The following is a 19,057-nucleotide window of genomic DNA, read 5'->3' as shown; positions in this document are numbered from 1 at the left end:
AATTATGTATTATATACACTCACACACGCCAGGCATATAATTTGGTACTTAAATAGTACTACTTGTTTCTCTCTTCTCATATTCGCCTTTTTCTTTTTACCTTGTTTTATAAAAGTTCTATTTTACTGCTACGTTCGTGGTGACTACGCACCATCCGTTCCATCGATCCACTCGCGCAATGTCGCTCTTTTCTTATTATACTTTTATTTCCTTCTTCGTATTCTTCGTTCTCGTCTTCGTTTTCTCCTTCGTTTCCTTCTTCTCTTTCTTCCTCGTACTTCCGTTAAATGCTAATTTGTTCATTTCCGTTCACGCAAAAGAAAGTACAGCTTGATTGGTACTTCGTTTACGTTTACACATACCGGAACCGGTCACGAAAAAGCTACAACGCTCCGCTCTGCCTCTAGTCAGACAAAAGTGTCGTTGTAATTCGACTTCGCCGTCTCACTTTTACATTAATATTAACACAGCTCGGAGTTAACAAATGATCGAACGACGATTACAGAATTATTTTTCCCGCCCTTGGGTTTACTTATCTTTAAAAATCACATGATCCGTACCAGAATCTTCGAGTACTTTCACGCGTATGATCAGACAAAGACCAATGATCTTTACAAATATCTACTGTATATTCTTCGTCGAATATCTTTTTTCTTTTTCTCCTCTCTCTTTTCTCTCTCTCTCTCTCTCTCTCTCTCTCACTCTCTCTCTCTCTTTCTCTCTCTCTTTTCTCCCTTTTCCACGACTAACAAACGAGAAGATCCTTTTATCCTTTATTCCTTTACTTCTTATAAATATAATAACACCGATGTATTTTGCACAAATTTATGTGACACGTTTCGTCAAAACAACGAAGAAACAAATTATCAATCTTCTCTACATTGAGTCTGCTTAATTACAACTTAAACGTGACTTCCTTTTTACCCCATTATGGATTTTAAATCCAAAACATACAATTATTCGTACATATTTTAACAATGAGATAGAAACCAAACCTTTACTCTCAACTCAAAACTCTCAAAGTGTTTAACGAGATGAGAAATTGGATCCAGATCTATCGAAACCGACACACAGAAGCAGAAGCAGAAGAATGTCTATCATACGTATTTCGAACGTTTATCATTCTCCAACTTCCAGCCTACTACCGATTCTTAACTCCAAGAAACTCAGAGAAATTACAATGGAATTGCTAATGTTAAGTGACATGCTGACTGTTGCATTTTCCCCTTTAAATAATGAAAATAAACTTACGCTGATTATATATAAGCGTGAGAAACTAAAAACTCTGTCTCGAGGTTAATATAATTACTTACAAATGACTTTAACACTATTGGTGGTTATCGAATGACGTTAAGACGTGAATCTGTGATTATATCTGGCATTATGCAGGCTTCGCTATTCGTGAACATGAGTGCGATCGAATGGAGATTAAGGTAGACTTGATGTTTTGGAAGGTAAATTATGACCTTCGTTTGGTCGCTGCACGTTGAAGGAACTCTTATTAATATCAGGGACACAACAGTTTAATAACTTTTTAGTTATAAACATATTGTGAGGATTAATATTACATATTTTCGGTAATAGTCAACTTATCAAGAGGGAAAACTAACTCTAATAGAAACGATATTAGCTGTAACAAAAATTTTACTCGTTAACTTACTACTTTGATACCCAGAATCGCACTTTGGCAACGAAACTACTTATTACGCAGTCTCTTGATTAAATAACAATAAAATAATACAGCAACTATTTGTAAAGATGAATAAACATCCGATATAATTAAGTAATACGAATCGATGAAATTTTAGACGTTCAGTGGTTTAGTGGTTCAGTGACCGATATTAATGTACAAAGATCATTTGAAAATGATACATTGCCAATGAATGTATGTCTTATAACATTCATACACTTCTTTCTGCTGTATTCAGAAAGTTGCGAATCTCTGAGATCTTGCGTTACGATTAGTTTTGGGCAAATCATAGAAAAAGTCTTCTCGGTTGAATTTCGATAACTTAAAGGATTCCACCTTGTTATTCATCTTCTGTGTCTCCATCGCTACTGTAATCTTGTAAAACTGCTGGTCTCAAAAAGGGTGCGTTGTTAGTTTGACTGTAACGACGAAAATTAATTTACATCTATATGTAGACCGAAATCTAAATCGAACGAACGAAATTTAAAGAAAGGAATGAAATTACTCACGCGAGTCTCCGATAATGATTTAACCATTCTTCTAGCATTTGTGCTACTAATAAGGGTCTTTTGTGTAGTTTTTGTTGCGCAACAAGAATACCACCTTCGGTCCTGCATACATCGAGCCATTCCTTTAAAATAGATTCTTCTCGGCCTACCTCTTCTAGACTCAAAAAATGTATTGGTAAGAGTTTATGTTCTCGGTCCATTAAAGGCATGAATGTAGTCTGCATCTGTATTTGCAGCTGTTGAAGTGGACCGTTACCACCACCCAAGCCTACACCACCATGAGATGATAGAGGTGGTATTCTAGACGATGTGTATGGCTCGATGGGAACTAAAGCCGTGAAATGACCACGTGTATAACCCAAAGCAATAGGTGAGCGAATACAAAACGAAGGTTCCCATAAAAGTGGAAGATAAACACCTTCGAATCTTGCATAACCTGTGTGAAAATATTTTATTTATTTGTTTGTTTGTTTGTTTGTTTGTTTGTTTACTTATATAATAATCTCATGAATAATACGTTACTTTCGTCGCGATGTATACTACTTACCTATATCTTCCCCTCTAAAACTTTTAACGTATTTAACGCCATAAACAATAATAGGTCGCCTTAGAATATGGGCTAGAGCAAATACGTGTAACTGCTCTAGAGCACTTCCTGGTTGAGCAGCTGTTGCTAATAAGCTTTCCCAATCTTCTTGCCATTGAGTCTCTTCTAATGTAAAATCCAACATTCTAGATGCTTGAGATGCTTCGTATTCTCTCCATCGGGGGTAAAAACTAAATTAAGAAAAATACATGTGTTGTAAAACAATATTATAATAAAAATTGACGTAAGAAATACTTACAATTGACCAGCTTGTTGTAAAGTGTCAGCAAGAGCTCTTCTTAAAGCATTATCTCGATCAAAAACACCCCAAGTAGCTTGCATAGCAGAATCTAATAAACAATCTCCAGCGGATCTATTCCAAAGTGCATGTAAACGACTTCCTAAACGTTCGGTAATTTCTAAAGACCAATTCAATGCTGGTGGTTCCCCACCACCACCTTCTAATTGTTGTTGAGCTTCTTTATCCAATAACTCTTCCAACATCTGTTCTTGCACTATACTTGGTAAATCTTCGACCTAATAAGTAATTTTCTCCTTAAATATTATTTATTTAACCTACATTACATCTAAGGGTCGATATCTTTAACAGACTAATATCTATAATATCCCATAATATCCCATAATGTCCCAAAGAAAGAATTATAATGTTATAGTAACCTCAGCAGGCAAAGCAAATGTGGCTATATCGGTGACAAAATAACATGGGAAAGAACCCTTGCGTAACCGGATACTATTAGTGACATGTCTGCGAATTTGAGCAGCCAAATCTGGTGCAACATAACTTGGTACTCTTTTTACTCCGGATCCAGAACCCTCGATTTGTGATAATAATGTCGCTAGTATATCCTCTCTTTGAAATCTGTCAAAAGTATAATAAAATTCTGTAAAGAACAATTTCTGGACACTGTGTCTTTCTCAATGATAGTTGATTTACTTTGCTACACGTGTAATGAACAAGTTGAAACATCGCCAAAGAATATATACGCTCATGTAATTATATAAAATAAGCTAAAATAGCTTCATAAAGAAATCCTTTGTCAAAAATTACTTCCCACAGACCTAATAGCTAAATGTACTAAGGTATGTCCAACATCAAAAGCACTACTTCTATTTAGAAGCAGAACTTCTGAATGCGTCAATTGACGAGCAGGATCACCACCACTTGCCAAATAAGCTTCAACAGGAGCATTGTCACCTTCCACAATGCCAAGACACGCATTTAACCAGCACCAATCAGTATGACGCCTTAACTGTTTTAGTCTACGCTCATAGTCACAATTATTAGGGGATTGAGGAGTTGACAAATTGTCATTCCTGCTATCAGGGTATCTATGTGAATTCCTACAATATAAGAAAACTTATAATAAACTCGAATATTCGTCGCTATTATCTCGCTAATTCTACCAATCAAATTCTGATTAATGGTCAATCATTCTCAACAAATGTAAAAAATAAATTTACCTTCGTCCCACGGCCAAATTCTCATCCCTCTGGGTTTGATGAATATAAGGTGCATGAGGCGGAGAAGGTAAGTTACGCTGGCTATGATCTCTTTCTGGGCTTGGTAAAATAATACCCATGTTATTGGTTGTTCTGTCTCTTCTATCTTTTTCTTTAGGATTACCACACATCACACACTTTGTGGCTTTTGGCCAATTTTCATAAGTACACACAAGACAAGACCACTTCTCGGGATGTAAATTTGCTTGTAAGTTATAATATCTTTCTGGGTGTAAGTTTATCGGAGGAGGATTTGATCCTGAGTTTGGTGGTGGATCTCCTAGCCTAAGAGGTGCTAGGTGTTCATGCAAATTCGAGGCTACGGAGTGTATTGACTGATTGAGACCTGTAGGTTTCCTATTTCCACACTGAACACAACGTGTGGTATTTTGATAATTAAGATAGGTACACATTGCGCAAGACCACTTTCCCAATGGTACATTTTGACAACTAAGATTGTAAGAATCTGTTGGACTTAAATGAGTTACTGGACCAGATGCGACGTTTGATCCAGACCTTTGTGGGCTTGGATCTCGTAGGCGGTAAATATCCTCCCCTAATAAAGGCTTGGCACCTCTGCACATTGTGCATTTCAATGACGAAGGCCAATTCTCGTATGTACAATATTCACATGTCCATTTTGACTCCTGTTCTTCAAGCCTGCTATTCATTTTCTCTATATGGCCCTTTATTGTGTGAATATTATTGTCTTTAATGCATAGACAATGTGACGTTCATACACTACTTAAAAATATTTATAAAGCATAAATGTGGTGTCAAAAGTTACATTAAATACTTGTTAAATCGTTATTGCATGTAATAAAATTTTTCATATTTTGTGTCATAAAATGTGACGCAAAGATAATTTCCATAAATATTAGTGATATTATGTACTTGTCATAAAATGAAGTTCATGTCATGTGGTAAACATGTTGATCGTATGTAGGAAAATAAAAGCTGCCACAGTAATGTAAATGTAGACAGCTACCAAAATCTGCAAAGAAAAAAAGAAAAGGTATGACTAATGAAGAAAAGAACATGACGTGTATAAACAAATGTATATAACATTAAACGAAAGCAAGCATTGTCAAATTTATTAACAAAGATAATTTTGTAACCTTAACAAAAGGATACACATCCGCAAAATAATATAAGGTAAGAAAAAACTCGCTAAGAGCTCCTTTATTTACATTGGATACACATTAATCACATGCAAATAATGTATATGTTGAGAGTAATGACAATGTGCGAACGAATGTTTCTAGGGAAGCGTGGCATTGAATTCGTTGGTGAAGCTAAACGTTTCAAAACCAAAACGCGGTAAACTGTAATCGAAGTTTAAAATGTGACTGACCTCTGTGAGCTTTTATGTCGTGCAAGCGTCGCGTCAAGGATAAATGTGAATACAATATCCGGAACAAAGCAAAGCTTATAACACGTGGTAGATCGGAATTGGGGCTACCTGGCGAAAGTCGAGCCTGGTGTCCCGAAAGTTGGTGTCACGCGCGAATAAGCTCCATCGAAGTACTATGCATCGGTCGATCGCTGCGAAAGTGACGTGAGGATAGTCGTTGAACCGCAGGAATCACACACTGCGGCCAGCAGCCCACTTTAATTGCATTTAAACAATAGAAAAGGTTAAGACGCACAATCGCGCGATAAATTTTTCGCAAGGACGAAAACCCGCGTCTTCTCTATTTGCGTTAAAATCCAAGTACAATCTTCTTCCCCACCGACGAAGACCCGAGGCACGTCACTCGTCGAACGGGTGAAACGCGACGAGTGAAACGAAACGAGAAACCTTTCTCTGCACTCACTCACTCCTCCAAAACAGATGCGCTATCTTTCTCACGGCTGCACTTTGCGCCTCTTTTCTTTTTACAAATCGAACGCAGTCATGATGTTTTCCTACGATACTGGCATGCAAAACTGCGGACTTCGTTGAGAAAATAGGTTTTGACAATCATTCGCAAACAGATGTCAGTACTACCAACGTCACTTCATCTGGAAAAACTCGACATTTCACGTAGTTACGTCACGCGGTTCATCCATGGACATCCTAACCACAACCCGCTCATTTCTCTCAAATTAATCCGTTCGCGAAGGTGATTAACACATGTACGCGAATAATTTCCTCGTAAAATATCACAAATAGTTCCGAATATTTTCTATTATGGTTATACTGATAATATCATGTCGGCTTCCGGTTTTTAAGATGCGCTACGATTCTTTCTTTCGTTTTTGGATCTTGTACCGATTTCAAAGCGTTCTATTATCCTTCTGACGTATAAAAATATGTAAATTCACCGAGATATAAATATTGCAGAAGCAATCGCTGAGTGGCATAATTATGGTATATAATAGTCATAATAAACCATTCGTTCACGCAATGCACACGGGAAGCTATTTTTTATTTATAAATATCCTGGGCTAAGCGCCAAATGGGGCTTAGCCTAGACATCTATCCTTGACATTTGATTAAGTAAGACCATTACCATATGCGAAATACATTTAACGCAGAGAAAAACAATTATATTTGCTTTTTACAGTTTACATACCCCGTTCGTGAAACTTACGTTTCTCCAGATATCGTCTGCTAAACGACCAATGACGTCACGGTGTAACAGCTGAAAATTGGTAACATAGCGGTATCTCGTGACACGATACAACTCTTTTTCTATCAGAAGACTTACGCCCGAAATTTTTTTACGACAAAGAACATTATGAGAATCACGATATTGTACGGTAGTGAGACAGGTACTGCACAAGATGTGGCTGAACAAATTTGGAAAACTGCCAAAAGGTTTTGTTATTGTCCTTCCCTCTATTGTATAGATAAAGATATATGTATATTGTTTCGCAATTAGGAAGTTTGAAATCATTAATTAGCATTAAGAACTTTATCAATGTTATTTTGTAATATAATTACTGATGCTAATATTAAGAATACAATATCTTTTACAACAGTCTCTTTTCAATTTTATTTCAGAAAAGGCCTGGAAACCAGTGTCTTTGCAATGAATGATTATAACATTCAAAATCTTGATACAGAAAAAATGATAGTGTTTGTGGTCGCAACCACAGGCCAAGGAGATCCTCCTAATAATATGAGACAATTCTGGAGACTTCTATTACGAAAAAATCTCCCAACAACATTGCTTTCTAATGTAAAGTATGGAATATTAGGCTTAGGTGACAGTTCCTATCAAAAATTTAATTTCGCAGCAAAAAAACTAAACAGAAGATTAATGCAACTAGGTGCAAAGGAACTGTTACCTATTGGGCTAGCAGATGATCAACATGATTTAGGAATTGATGCTGTTGTTGATTCTTGGCTAGAAGAAATGTGGATGAAAGTTGGAAATACATTTAATATTTCCATAATAGATTTGATTAATAATGAAAATAACATAATTGAGAGATTTCATATATCAGAGAGAGACAGAAATTCCATGAATAATGAATATTGTTCAGTTCATGATATTTTCATGAAAGAAGTATTTACAAATAATGAAGTGAAAGTGGGTACAATAATTGAAAATGTAAGAACTACTGCACAAGATCATTTTCAGGATGTTAGATTAATTAAATTTAGATCAGATAACATTAATTACCAACCTGGAGACATAGTGTATGTTAGACCCAAGAATTCTCAAAAACAGATTGAAAAATTTTTTGATGTATTAAATGACAATAATGTGCAATTAAATCCGGATATGTTAATTCAAGTAACTGAAAAAGAAATTAAAGTACCTAATGTTCTAAACCAAATTCTAACTTTATACCAAATTGTAGAGCAGTATTGGGATTTAAGCTTTAAGCCACGCAGATCTACGATGCAACTGTTATCTCTTATCAGTGAAAATGAATTAGAGAAGGACAAGTTACATGAATTTACAACAGCAAGTGGTCAAGAAGAACTATATAATTACATCAATAGGCCAAGAAGAACTATTTTAGAGTTACTAGCAGACTTTCCACATACAACTAGTAAATTAAATGTAAAATTATTATTTGAAATTATGTCTCCCATAAAGCCTCGTGCATTTAGCATAGCTTCAAGTTTAAGGGTTACTGAAAATGAAATTCATCTCTTAGTAGCAGTAGTGAAGTATAGAACAAAACTACTAGAGCCAAGATATGGATTGTGTTCTAATTGGTTGGCGAGTTTGAAAAAGGAAGACAAGATAATATTTTGGATACAGAAAGGAACATTTAAATTTGAGTACAATAAGCCAATGATATTCATCGGTCCTGGAACAGGAATTGCACCGTTTCGTTCAGCTATATTAGATAAATGTGTATTGGATGATAATTTAAATGATTGTATCCTCTTTTTTGGCTGTAGAAACAAGAAAAAAGATTACCATTGTAAAGATGATTTTGAATATTTATCACTGCAAAAAGGTTTAAATTTATTCTGCGCGTTTTCCCGAGATCAAGAGCATAAAATGTAAGTAAATACTCTTTATATATGTAAATTATTCACCTAAATGTGCCACTTGCACCTTATGTAACTAAATTTTTGTTAATATTTTAGATATGTACAACATGTTATACATAGTCAGAAGCAACTTTGTTGGGAATTTCTTAATAGAAATGGTAACATTTACCTAGCAGGCAATTCTAAAAATATGCCAAATTGTGTTCGTGAAGAATTTGTTGATTTAATCAAACAAATGACAAGATCAACTGAAGAAGAAGCAGAAAATTTTGTTAAACGTTTAGAAAATGAAGATCGGTATCAAGTTGAAACTTGGAGTTAATAAAAGATTTTTAAAAAAATTAGTCATGTCTGCCATTTTAAAAATTACACATATAAAAATGCGATAGTATGTATCGAAAGCATTTAAAAATAAAATTTTATAATTTTATGTTTGGATGTATAAAATGGGAACTATGGTATCATTTTGTTCCTTTTTATTCATGTAAATATAAAAACTTTTTAATTTTAGATATAGAATAGATTAGCAATATTTTTAAAATAAAAGGTATCTCACATACAAAAATGAAATACCGATATAAATATGTACAATAATGTACATGTATCAGTCAAGGAGAACTAATTGTCTTACATTAGTCTTGCCAATTGCGTCCATCATGTTAGACTTTTTCTGTTTGTTGATTTGAATATTATAGATGTGCGCGCGTATCACAATATCTTGAACTAGTTCGTGGTTATTCCTGAATCTCCGCGCAGCGTGGAGCTCGCTTGACGAACTCTAACCCCTATCTTATCTTAACCTATAAAAAATAAAGCAGAAAGATGGTATGTCTTGCACATTGGGGAGCAGTTCTATTCATAACTTTGAAGCCTTAACTATCGAATATGCAGTGATCCCGGCACTAAACTCGTAAAGTATTTTCGTCAGACACGGAATTCCACAGAAATTGGGAGAACTCTGCAAATGTCAATTAAATACTTTCTCGCATTTCAAGTTTTCCAATGATTATTTGAATTCTGAATATCCGTCTACCTGGCAAAAACGGAACTGTATTGAGACGAAGCAATTATCGCAGATTTATCTCCACTCTAACACCCTTCACTAACACGTGAAGTATATTAACCCTCAATATTGCAACAGCTCTTAATTTGATTTAATCTTACAAACTGTGAAAAAATGGCGGGTAGTTACACGAAGAAGGAATTTAGTGTGGGCCCCGAGGAACAAACTTTGTTAAAAGATTCGAATGGAACACGCATTGTGCCCGCGAAAGGTATATACTAATGCCTTTCTTTATCGCATCATTTTTCTTCACACTTTCGAACGTTAATCGTTTCAGCCTTACTACTATATTTTGAATACTTACAGCTTTACCCTTCTTACAAACGTGCACCTTCCTTTCTTTTTATTTTTATCGCATATATTCCACTAAACCGGTCTCGGCGGTGAAGATTCATAAAATTCACTGTGATTTTAGATTCATTCTTAAAAAAAACAGTCTATTATGAAATGTTAAGTATTATTTTTACACGTTATATATATATTTAAATATTAATTATTATCGAATATTATTATATGATGATTACATTAGAATCATTTGATTCTGTATCCTTTTTATTTTTTTAAATATTTAACTGATATATTTAATTTAATTTGTCAATTTTATTTAAAAAGTAATACAAAAAACGTTCATTTTTCTAAGTATATACAGGATCTGAAGTTTATACGTGATCTTCTGTTAAAATTTCATTTTAAAATATTATCTAGTTATCTTTAGCTTTTGACCTTTTTACTAACTAACTTTGAAAAAAAAATGTAGGAAAAAATGACAGAAAATAAACACAAAGGCGTGTTTCTTTCTAATTATCTTTCTATCGTAAGCAAAACTTTGTACATGCATATTGAGATAAGTGAAATGAAATAATGAAAATTCCTATGTTCTAAATAATTCTCTACAATAATTTTTACGATTCTTTAAAATGCATATTATTAAATTGCATTATGAAAGAAGTATATTGTATGCATATTATATGTACAAAGGTGTCATGTTTTATATAGAACATTATTTTTTTGCTGACACACTAAATATAAACATATCTTAGATCTAAGAAACAGAAATGAATATGTTATGAATGACATATTATAAAATAGCATGTATATATATATTTTTTGCGTTATTATGATAATTATCATTAGTTAATCAATTAATATTGTAATTATATCTTAATAATTGACACCATGTACCCGATATGTTTAAATTAGCTATTCAATTCCATAATTTTATGGCATTTTTTGCTATTCTATCACTATAGAATATAGCATGATCTTATGTATGTTATATAGGGGTATAATTTAAGCAGACATGGATTACAAGTAAAATAAACTTTATATCAATGTTCCCAGGTTACATTAAATCTTCCTATAACACTTTTAAAGATCGTGTACCAGCCGGTAATTACATGTTTTATTTTTTGCAAAATATAAACATAATATTTATGCGATTAAGATTAATGCTGTTATATATTCTTTTTATCCTCTGTGCTATATAAATCCAAGATACAAATATAAAATCATACGAGTGTGTAACGTACATATCAAGTGTTTGTATCATGATTACTAAATTAATAAATTGCTTTAAATTGGAGCATTAGTAAAGTGTTCTAAAGATAGATCTAACTGCAGTATCATTAAATTCATATGTATATGTGTTATCCAAAGCATATTGTGAAACTAGATCTTTTATTGTAGGCACTGAACCTGTTCGTCTTTCTCCTGGTTGGGAAGGTACAGGCAGACCTGATGATGAATTAAATTTTAGAGGAGTTACAATGGATCAAGCAGACCTTGAATTAAATCCTCCTAAAGATAGGTATGTATATAAATAAAATGTCATACTTTCAATGTTATTTATTATAATTTACTAAAAATTTTAATTCTAATTGCTTATTTATATAATTTTAGATTAAACATAGTATTCTGCATAATGATACTACATGGAATTGGTGTCTTAATGCCATGGAATATGTTCATAACAGCAAAAAATGTATGACTCTTTAAAGCATATTTTTTCACTTTTTTATCACTAATTTTTCGTAGATTATACATTTTCAATGAAATTCATTATTCTTCTAGTATTTTGTTAATTACAAATTATCTGAAGAGTATACAGGAATTCAATCAAACTATGCCACGAATTTTCTTGCATACTTAGGATTTGCAGCACAAATACCAAATCTACTATTTAATTGGTTAAATGTATTTATGCAATTTGGGTGTGTATATTCTGTATAATTTCAAATTAATGTCTTATATACGTGTTATCTTTTAATATTTCTGAAAAACATATTCTCTAGAGTATTTTCATTGTATATGATAGTCTTTATCATCATGTGATAATCTACAGATACTTAATAAGAATCAAGTATCTGTATTTAAAGACAATTTTTTAATTCTTTTAGTGGCAATTTGACAACACGTATAGTATGGGGCATCTTCATACAAGTTTTAATATTTGTATGTACCGTTATTTTGGCAATGACTGATAGCTCTGGTTGGCCAGGTGTCTTTTTCTGGATTACCATGATTTCTGTTATTATATTAAACAGTAAGATAAAATTATTTTTGCAGAAATTCCAAAATAACAGTCATTTATGTGTTTTAAATAAATTATATTTATATTTTGCAATTAGAGAGTACATTGTTTTTAAATTATAATCCACTTTTTTACTTAGTGTCAAATGTACTTTCTAAGAACATTCACATCCACATAGTACTAATTTTTATTTATGAAACACCTTTCAGCTGCTAATGGAATTTACCAGAACTCTGTGTTTGGTATGGTGGCTAAGTTACCCACAAAGTACACAGGAGCTGTTATCTTAGGCTCGGTAAACACCGACTTGTACAGTTTTGTGATATAAAACTTCATGTAATATGTACAACATATTCAACTATATTACTCTTATGTTACTTTCAGAATATAAGTGGAACATTTACAGCGATGATTAACTTTCTTGCTCAGTATATGGCACCAAATCCTCGGACTGCGGCAATATATTACTTTATAACTGCTCTGTTTATTCTTCTTGCATGCTTTGATACTTATTTTGCACTTCCGATAAATGTAAGATATACAATTTTCTTATCAATTTTATTATAGAGTAAGTATAATGTTTTACATGAATTGTTATTGATTGTAGAGATTTTACCGATATCGTGAATTATTACATCAGAAAGGAATAAATAAAAGGCAATTAGAAAATAATTCAAGAGACAAAAATAACAGACCGCCATACTGGAAAATATTTAAACAATGTTTTCCTCAGTGCTTCAACACATTTTTCATATTTTTCGTAACTCTTTCTCTATTTCCATCTGTTCAATCTGACATTGTTCGTTCGGATCCTAATTTTATAGTTTCATCAAATTATTACAGTACTGTTATGTGTTTTCTCACGTTCAACGTTACTGCTCTCATTGGTAGCTCAATCGCATCGTTGGTTCAGTGGGTGAGTAAATTTTTTAATCGAAATTTATTAAGTAATAAATGCAGAAACTAATTTTTAAATCATTATTTTTTTTTTCTTTGCAGCCTAGTAAAAAGTACTTAATAATACCAGTTCTTTTACGTGTTTTGTATATACCACTGTTTTTACTCTGTAATTACAAACCAAATGGTGTTTCAAGAATATTACCAGTGCACATTAGTAATGACTGGATTTATTTTCTAATTGCTGTTACAATGGGAATAAGTAGTGGCTATTTTTCCTCATTATCGATGATGTATTGTCCGAGGTGAGATTTATACAATAAGAAAAACTAAAATCTTTTTCCTTTTTTTTAAATATTTAATATTAAAACATATTAGAGAGCGAATTTTTATTTTAGAATGGTAGATTCTGAATATATGGCAACAGCTGGTATGTTTGGGGCAGCATCATTAATCACAGGGATCTTTACTGGAATATTATTTTCTATGGTTATGCCCATCTTGGTAGCAAATATATCATTTGAATTATCTTAATACATACAACATTCAATAATAAAATGTTAATCCATGTTTAAAGACATTCACTTGATAGGAAAATCAAAAGAAGATGAGCACAAGGAAAAGAATAAGATGAAAGTTCATCAATATAAAGTTCAATTTAATTTTTACATTACTCTATTTATGATATTAAATGAATTTAATAGATTTCTCTGCACTTAATAATAAAGCTGAAAATTTTGATGTTATAAGATGATCTGGCAAAGTAAGATGTTAATAATTTTTATTTGTTTGTTTCATACTTCTTTAAAATGCTATGAATCTTTTTGTTACAATATAAAAGAGAAAAAAAAGAAAAAGAAATACAAGCATTAAACAATACCTCAAAGAATCGAATTTGTATTGTTGAAAACAAATATTTCATAATGGAATATTTAAAATCTGAAAAAAAAAAAAAAAAAAAAAAATGATATAGATCTCTGTTATTACATCAAGTTCATAGTTGTGAGATTGATATTTAATCACTGCCCTAATGCAACTATTAATACTAAATTGGACCAATAAGCCTTAATATCCATATATTATTAAGTTTTTCACACGCATCAGTTAACTCAAAGCCGCTAAAATAAGCACATAAAAGATCTGTACAATTAACAATTGTTATTTACATAGACCAAATTTATAATAAGACTGTGGTTTGTAAACTTTTCATACTAACAATTTAACAAAATTTAGGACTGAGCTGTATCCTATTTAGAAAACAAAGATGTTAAAATGGAAAATGATTTTCTTCTTTGTTAAATGTTTAGTAATGTGCTGATTATAGCGAATAATTAAAAATATTTACCATGTTGAAACACACACATATGCATTTAAAGAGCATATTCAAATATTTTTTCCAAGGTACATAAATATTTTGCACAGAGTAGCTTTTCATAATTTTTAATCATTCATTTTCAATTGTCTTATTATATTTTGTATGTTTATATCCTGATTTTCAGTAATAGGTTGTTTTATATATATCTTTACAAACGTTATTATAAGATACATTTGTAAGTATATTTGTATTACAAACACATTTTGTGTTTTATATGATTTTAGTATTAGTTTTATATAACAACTCTTCTTTATTAAAATATTAGAAAATTAGTATTTGTCTTTTCAAATAACTCAAAATGTTCTACAAAACGGGAATAATTTGGAAATGATATGATTAACGTTAGTCTCGATAAAATTCAAGACAATAATATGCGTTTGTTTCATTTACTTTGTTTTGTATTTCTAATTATTACTCTTTTTTTACCATGTTATATGTAATATCGTGTGTTTACTATGCTTTTTGTTCAATCAACATACTGTATATTAAAAAGAGGGCTAAGGTAATGTGTAAAGTTGAAATATCATAATGTCTAACAAGTTTACTAAGACTCTAATATAATATTTATTTCATATACTTGCGAAAAAGAAATAGGTCATAGCATAAGTAACGCCGCGTTTTGACTCTAACTTTCAATGAGAAAAATTAATACTTCCGTTTACTTTTAATCATCGATGTATGCATTTACCTACTATTTCCTTAGCAGTCTAAGGAGGTCCTACTTCAAACACAGCCTTTAATGTTTCGACTTCGAACGTTACTTTTCGGCCGGACCTGTGCTCATTAGAAAATTCAAAAACGTCATACGGAAATTTCGGAAACCATTTTTGACATTTTCTCACATTCAAAACGTGTTCACCGTATACTTTACAAACATTTTTAACAGTATCCTTAGTTGCACTGCCTTTTTTAAGTTTGTATAGCATGCAATGCTGCAAATGGTTTTCGCTGACATTCATCTAATAACTTTCTTTAATGTGAAAAATATCGATCTAATTGTTTCAATAATTAGAGAAAAACAGAGGGAGAAGTTCCTATAAAAACATCTCAGCGAAACATGATACGCATGTTTATCTAAAGTAAGATAAGAAACGATATTACTTATGACATGACCTACTATTTATTTACATCTAAACGAAGTACTGCATATTTTACATTGAGTGGAAAGACGCGTTCTCTTATTATTACTTTATAATGTATACTATTTTATTATTTATTGTTTATCCTTATTTATAATAAATGTGAAGTTATTATTTGACAAAATTAAAAATATAGTTACTTTCAATAGATTTTATTACATATATTAACTCATATGTACATATGTGTACACATGTTATTTTCATTATAACAAAAAAAAAAAAAAAAAAAGTATACATCATTAAGTATGAACTTCTGTTTTGGTACAGTTAGTAAGATCTGTAAATACTAAGTACTTCTACATGTAATAACATGTGGCAATTATAAATCTGCATTTTTATTGTATACACCATCTTGTAAGCTATACTGTTTTACTGTTTATAATACTGTTTATGCTCTATTTCTATCAATTCACACATACAGTTATAACTAATATTCCTATACACTTTCAAATTATGCTCAGCTAAATTATCAGAACCATATATATATATATATATAAACAAATCTTGCTAATGGTAAACCTTAAATTACCTCAAATATTGTACCCCAGGTTGACCACAAATTTTATTCTAAAATATAGAATCCGAATTCCTAGAAGGACAATCCTCTGCATAAAGCAATTCAGACAATAAATTATAAATAAAATTCAATAAAACCAATGATTGGAAAATCATTGAACTTAAAGCTGGTAGAGCGTAGAAAGGATATTTTTATATCAATTAACTCGTGGACATATTTCATCTAAAATTGCTTAATGCATATCATTAGGTAGATTAGACTTTCTTCATTAAGATATACAATACAATTATTCACTTTAAAAAGTATTTGAATGGTGGTACATCTGTTTTTTACATGAAAAAGAAACAACAAAAAATTGTATAGCAAGGTAGGAGCCAGAATACATCAATGTTACAACATAAATCTTACCATTATTATGGTAAAATTTTTGGGCATGCAAAGTATAAATATAAATACGTATCATTGTAATATACTTACAAAGTTCAAACATTACGAAAAATGCGTCTTGAAACGTAGATTTATGGAATTGTTTTAATTGTTCAATTTATTGTAGAAATGATGTTAAATAAATGAGTAAGGACAAAAATCTGATTTCATGTTTAATAACCACTTACATTATCATAGTAATTTTTATATCTTTTTATATCGAAAAATTAGAACGTTTTTCATAACACACATTATTCATATGTATCACATTTTATTCTAGTAGATGATCACAAATAAAATTTGCAAAAAAATATTTCCTTAAAAATAGAAGTTATTCCCTTTGTTAATATCGGTATACAGTATTAAACAGTAAATATTCCAAGTTAGAATATGAAAGATGCATTGTATATAATACAAATTGTGTGTTTGAGTCAGTAATTTTTACATAACATACACTTTTTCTATCTTTTTATACGGAAACACTTCTTTGGTTTTTGGACAAATTACAGTACCATTGTTTTCTTGAGCCATCTTTTCCAATGCCTAAAATAATAAATATAGTAAGTTAATTTAGTAAATTAATAATTATATTTTATAAGAAACAAGTTTATTTACTTGTTCTCCATATACATATCCATTTGGCATCATCATTGGTTGATTATATTCATTTAATGGTTTTCCACTAATACTGCAGACAAGTCTAGACTGTGAACAATGAGCAAAAGGCAATGGAACAGCTAATTCGTTAAGGGCTTCATTGCATACTGGACAATTTGGATTTCTCCCTTCTTTGTTTGCACTATAACATTGAGGTGTTTTTAATGCCGATAAACCTGCCTGTAATGCTACCGTAAAAACACTTTGAGTTGCTAATTGGAAAAGTCTATAATTTTCATGCCTGAATTGCTCAATTAATCTATCCCATCTGTAAATATTGTATTTCATAAATATACATGTCATATATTATAAGAATTAATAAGATATAATTTAATAAATATACTTACCTCTTTTCATCTAACAAATCTTTATATGGACTAAGAGATGTATTTGCTGGAAATGCTAATTGTCCCATACAGCATTGAATTTCTTGCAATTGGTAATCATCATAATTGGGAAAACATTTTCTAGCATGCTTGACAGCATCAAGCCTCCTATCCTGCCTTACTAACTCTATAAACTCTTGCACGCGTAAATTAAATTCCATAGTACTTCCTAATTTCCTTAACTTAGATCGATTGTCATAGCACCATCCAACACACCTTGCAGTTTCATGATTTGCTAAAGACGTTTCTACTTCTCTGGATACCATAAAAACATCTAAAAATATGAAACGAAACAAGCAATATTATTTATATTCATAAAATACCGAGTAGCATTAACATTGAACGTACCTATGTTTGTTAGATCTCTAAGCTCACTATTATCTGCTAATTTAGTTGCAGTTGTATAATAGCCTTTTCGAAGAAAATATTCTATCAGCATTCTATCAAGCCTTTGTCTCCGCCACTGATTCACAACGCTCGGTGCGGTATTGGCGTGTTCTTTTAAATGTTCTAGACGTCTTTTGCAAACCATGCTTGCCTGCAACTCTTCTGTAATAGATTCGTGCGCCTTTCTCTTTAAGGTTTGAAGTTTCTCCACAACTCCACCTAATAATAGGCTCATCTCCCCAGCAGGAACAGAGGTTTTATTATCCTTTATTAATTCATTAGCTGCTGTTTGTACGTATGAAGCTTCCCTATCTATGACCTTTTGTGCTAACCGAAATTTTTTGTTGAGAAGTTCATAAGGAACCTAAGAACACAATATTGCATTAATTTATTAATTTAAATGGTAACAGGATCTCCGTAAATTTAAATATAATAAAACTCATGAAGTTAGTACAAAATAGCGCAAGTCTAGTAAATGATAAAGAACTGTCAAAGATCTCGAACGTTTCTAAGGAATTTATGCAGATGAACAAAAAGATCATAACACAATTACAAAAGTATCAAGTACCTTTAACGTTGGGTATTCGAGGCTTTTAACGTCTGACATATTGGTTATGCTCAAACAACGCGAAATGTTATACTTAAAAATTGGAAGAAAATTATATTTATTATGTCAGAGCTAATACACTTTACTATTATGTATCATAGTTATTCATCTCTTTTTATACAAATTGCGGATATAAGCACAGAATGATGAATACAACTAATTTGACACTCTACTATTTTCAAGAATGGTGAAAGCTCTTGCTCTATTTTAATAGAGATAATTATCATTTTGTTTACGCATGATAAAAACGTTAGTATTATAACGTTACAATAGATGGCTCTATTAACGATAGAAATAAGGGATGATCCTCAGACTAAATCATG

At 31.5% G+C, this 19,057-nt stretch overlaps 3 protein-coding genes across 11 annotated transcripts; 1 reads left to right on the top strand and 2 right to left on the bottom strand.

Annotated features, from left to right (window-relative positions):
• Nucleotides 1-726: 726 nt before the first annotated feature.
• Nucleotides 727-7,014, bottom strand: Trbd (ubiquitin thioesterase trabid). Of its 4 annotated transcripts, none has more exons than XM_072015769.1 (8): nucleotides 6,883-7,014; nucleotides 4,268-5,300; nucleotides 3,866-4,147; nucleotides 3,464-3,665; nucleotides 3,045-3,322; nucleotides 2,747-2,976; nucleotides 2,200-2,635; nucleotides 727-2,109 (listed from the first exon to the last, which is right to left on the bottom strand). In XM_072015769.1, the coding sequence occupies exons 2-8, from the start codon at nucleotides 4,975-4,977 to the stop codon at nucleotides 2,031-2,033; spliced, it is 2,217 nt and encodes a 738-aa protein (XP_071871870.1). In that variant the 5' UTR covers nucleotides 4,978-5,300; nucleotides 6,883-7,014; the 3' UTR covers nucleotides 727-2,030. The 4 variants fall into 4 exon arrangements, with proteins under 4 accessions (XP_071871870.1, XP_071871869.1, XP_071871868.1 ...); XM_072015768.1 differs by lacking the exon at nucleotides 6,883-7,014 and adding an exon at nucleotides 5,661-6,261; XM_072015767.1 differs by lacking the exon at nucleotides 6,883-7,014 and adding an exon at nucleotides 5,769-5,907.
• LOC139993757 (NADPH-dependent diflavin oxidoreductase 1) lies at nucleotides 6,976-15,206 on the top strand. Of its 6 annotated transcripts, XM_072015777.1 has the most exons (12): nucleotides 6,976-7,109; nucleotides 7,296-8,759; nucleotides 8,847-8,926; nucleotides 11,500-11,620; nucleotides 11,713-11,794; nucleotides 11,884-12,023; nucleotides 12,210-12,355; nucleotides 12,553-12,638; nucleotides 12,728-12,874; nucleotides 12,951-13,259; nucleotides 13,343-13,545; nucleotides 13,639-15,206. In XM_072015777.1, the coding sequence occupies exons 1-12, from the start codon at nucleotides 7,030-7,032 to the stop codon at nucleotides 13,772-13,774; spliced, it is 2,994 nt and encodes a 997-aa protein (XP_071871878.1). In that variant the 5' UTR covers nucleotides 6,976-7,029; the 3' UTR covers nucleotides 13,775-15,206. The 6 variants fall into 6 exon arrangements, with proteins under 6 accessions (XP_071871878.1, XP_071871873.1, XP_071871875.1 ...); XM_072015772.1 differs by lacking the exons at nucleotides 6,976-7,109; nucleotides 7,296-8,759; nucleotides 8,847-8,926 and adding exons at nucleotides 9,384-10,024; nucleotides 11,155-11,202; XM_072015774.1 differs by lacking the exons at nucleotides 6,976-7,109; nucleotides 7,296-8,759; nucleotides 8,847-8,926 and adding exons at nucleotides 9,385-10,024; nucleotides 11,095-11,202.
• Nucleotides 15,207-16,857: 1,651 nt separating this feature from the next.
• Kaz (E3 ubiquitin-protein transferase Katazuke) lies at nucleotides 16,858-18,990 on the bottom strand. The gene is made up of 5 exons (XM_072015786.1): nucleotides 18,696-18,990; nucleotides 18,089-18,491; nucleotides 17,702-18,014; nucleotides 17,313-17,622; nucleotides 16,858-17,240 (listed from the first exon to the last, which is right to left on the bottom strand). The coding sequence occupies exons 1-5, from the start codon at nucleotides 18,732-18,734 to the stop codon at nucleotides 17,139-17,141; spliced, it is 1,167 nt and encodes a 388-aa protein (XP_071871887.1). The 5' UTR covers nucleotides 18,735-18,990; the 3' UTR covers nucleotides 16,858-17,138.
• Between the last annotated feature and the right edge of the window lie 67 nt (nucleotides 18,991-19,057).

The sequence above is a fragment of the Bombus fervidus genome, chromosome 13 (assembly GCF_041682495.2).
Source record: "Bombus fervidus isolate BK054 chromosome 13, iyBomFerv1, whole genome shotgun sequence".
Lineage (NCBI taxonomy): Eukaryota > Metazoa > Arthropoda > Insecta > Hymenoptera > Apidae > Bombus > Bombus fervidus.
This window is presented reverse-complemented; position numbering and strand designations above follow the sequence as displayed.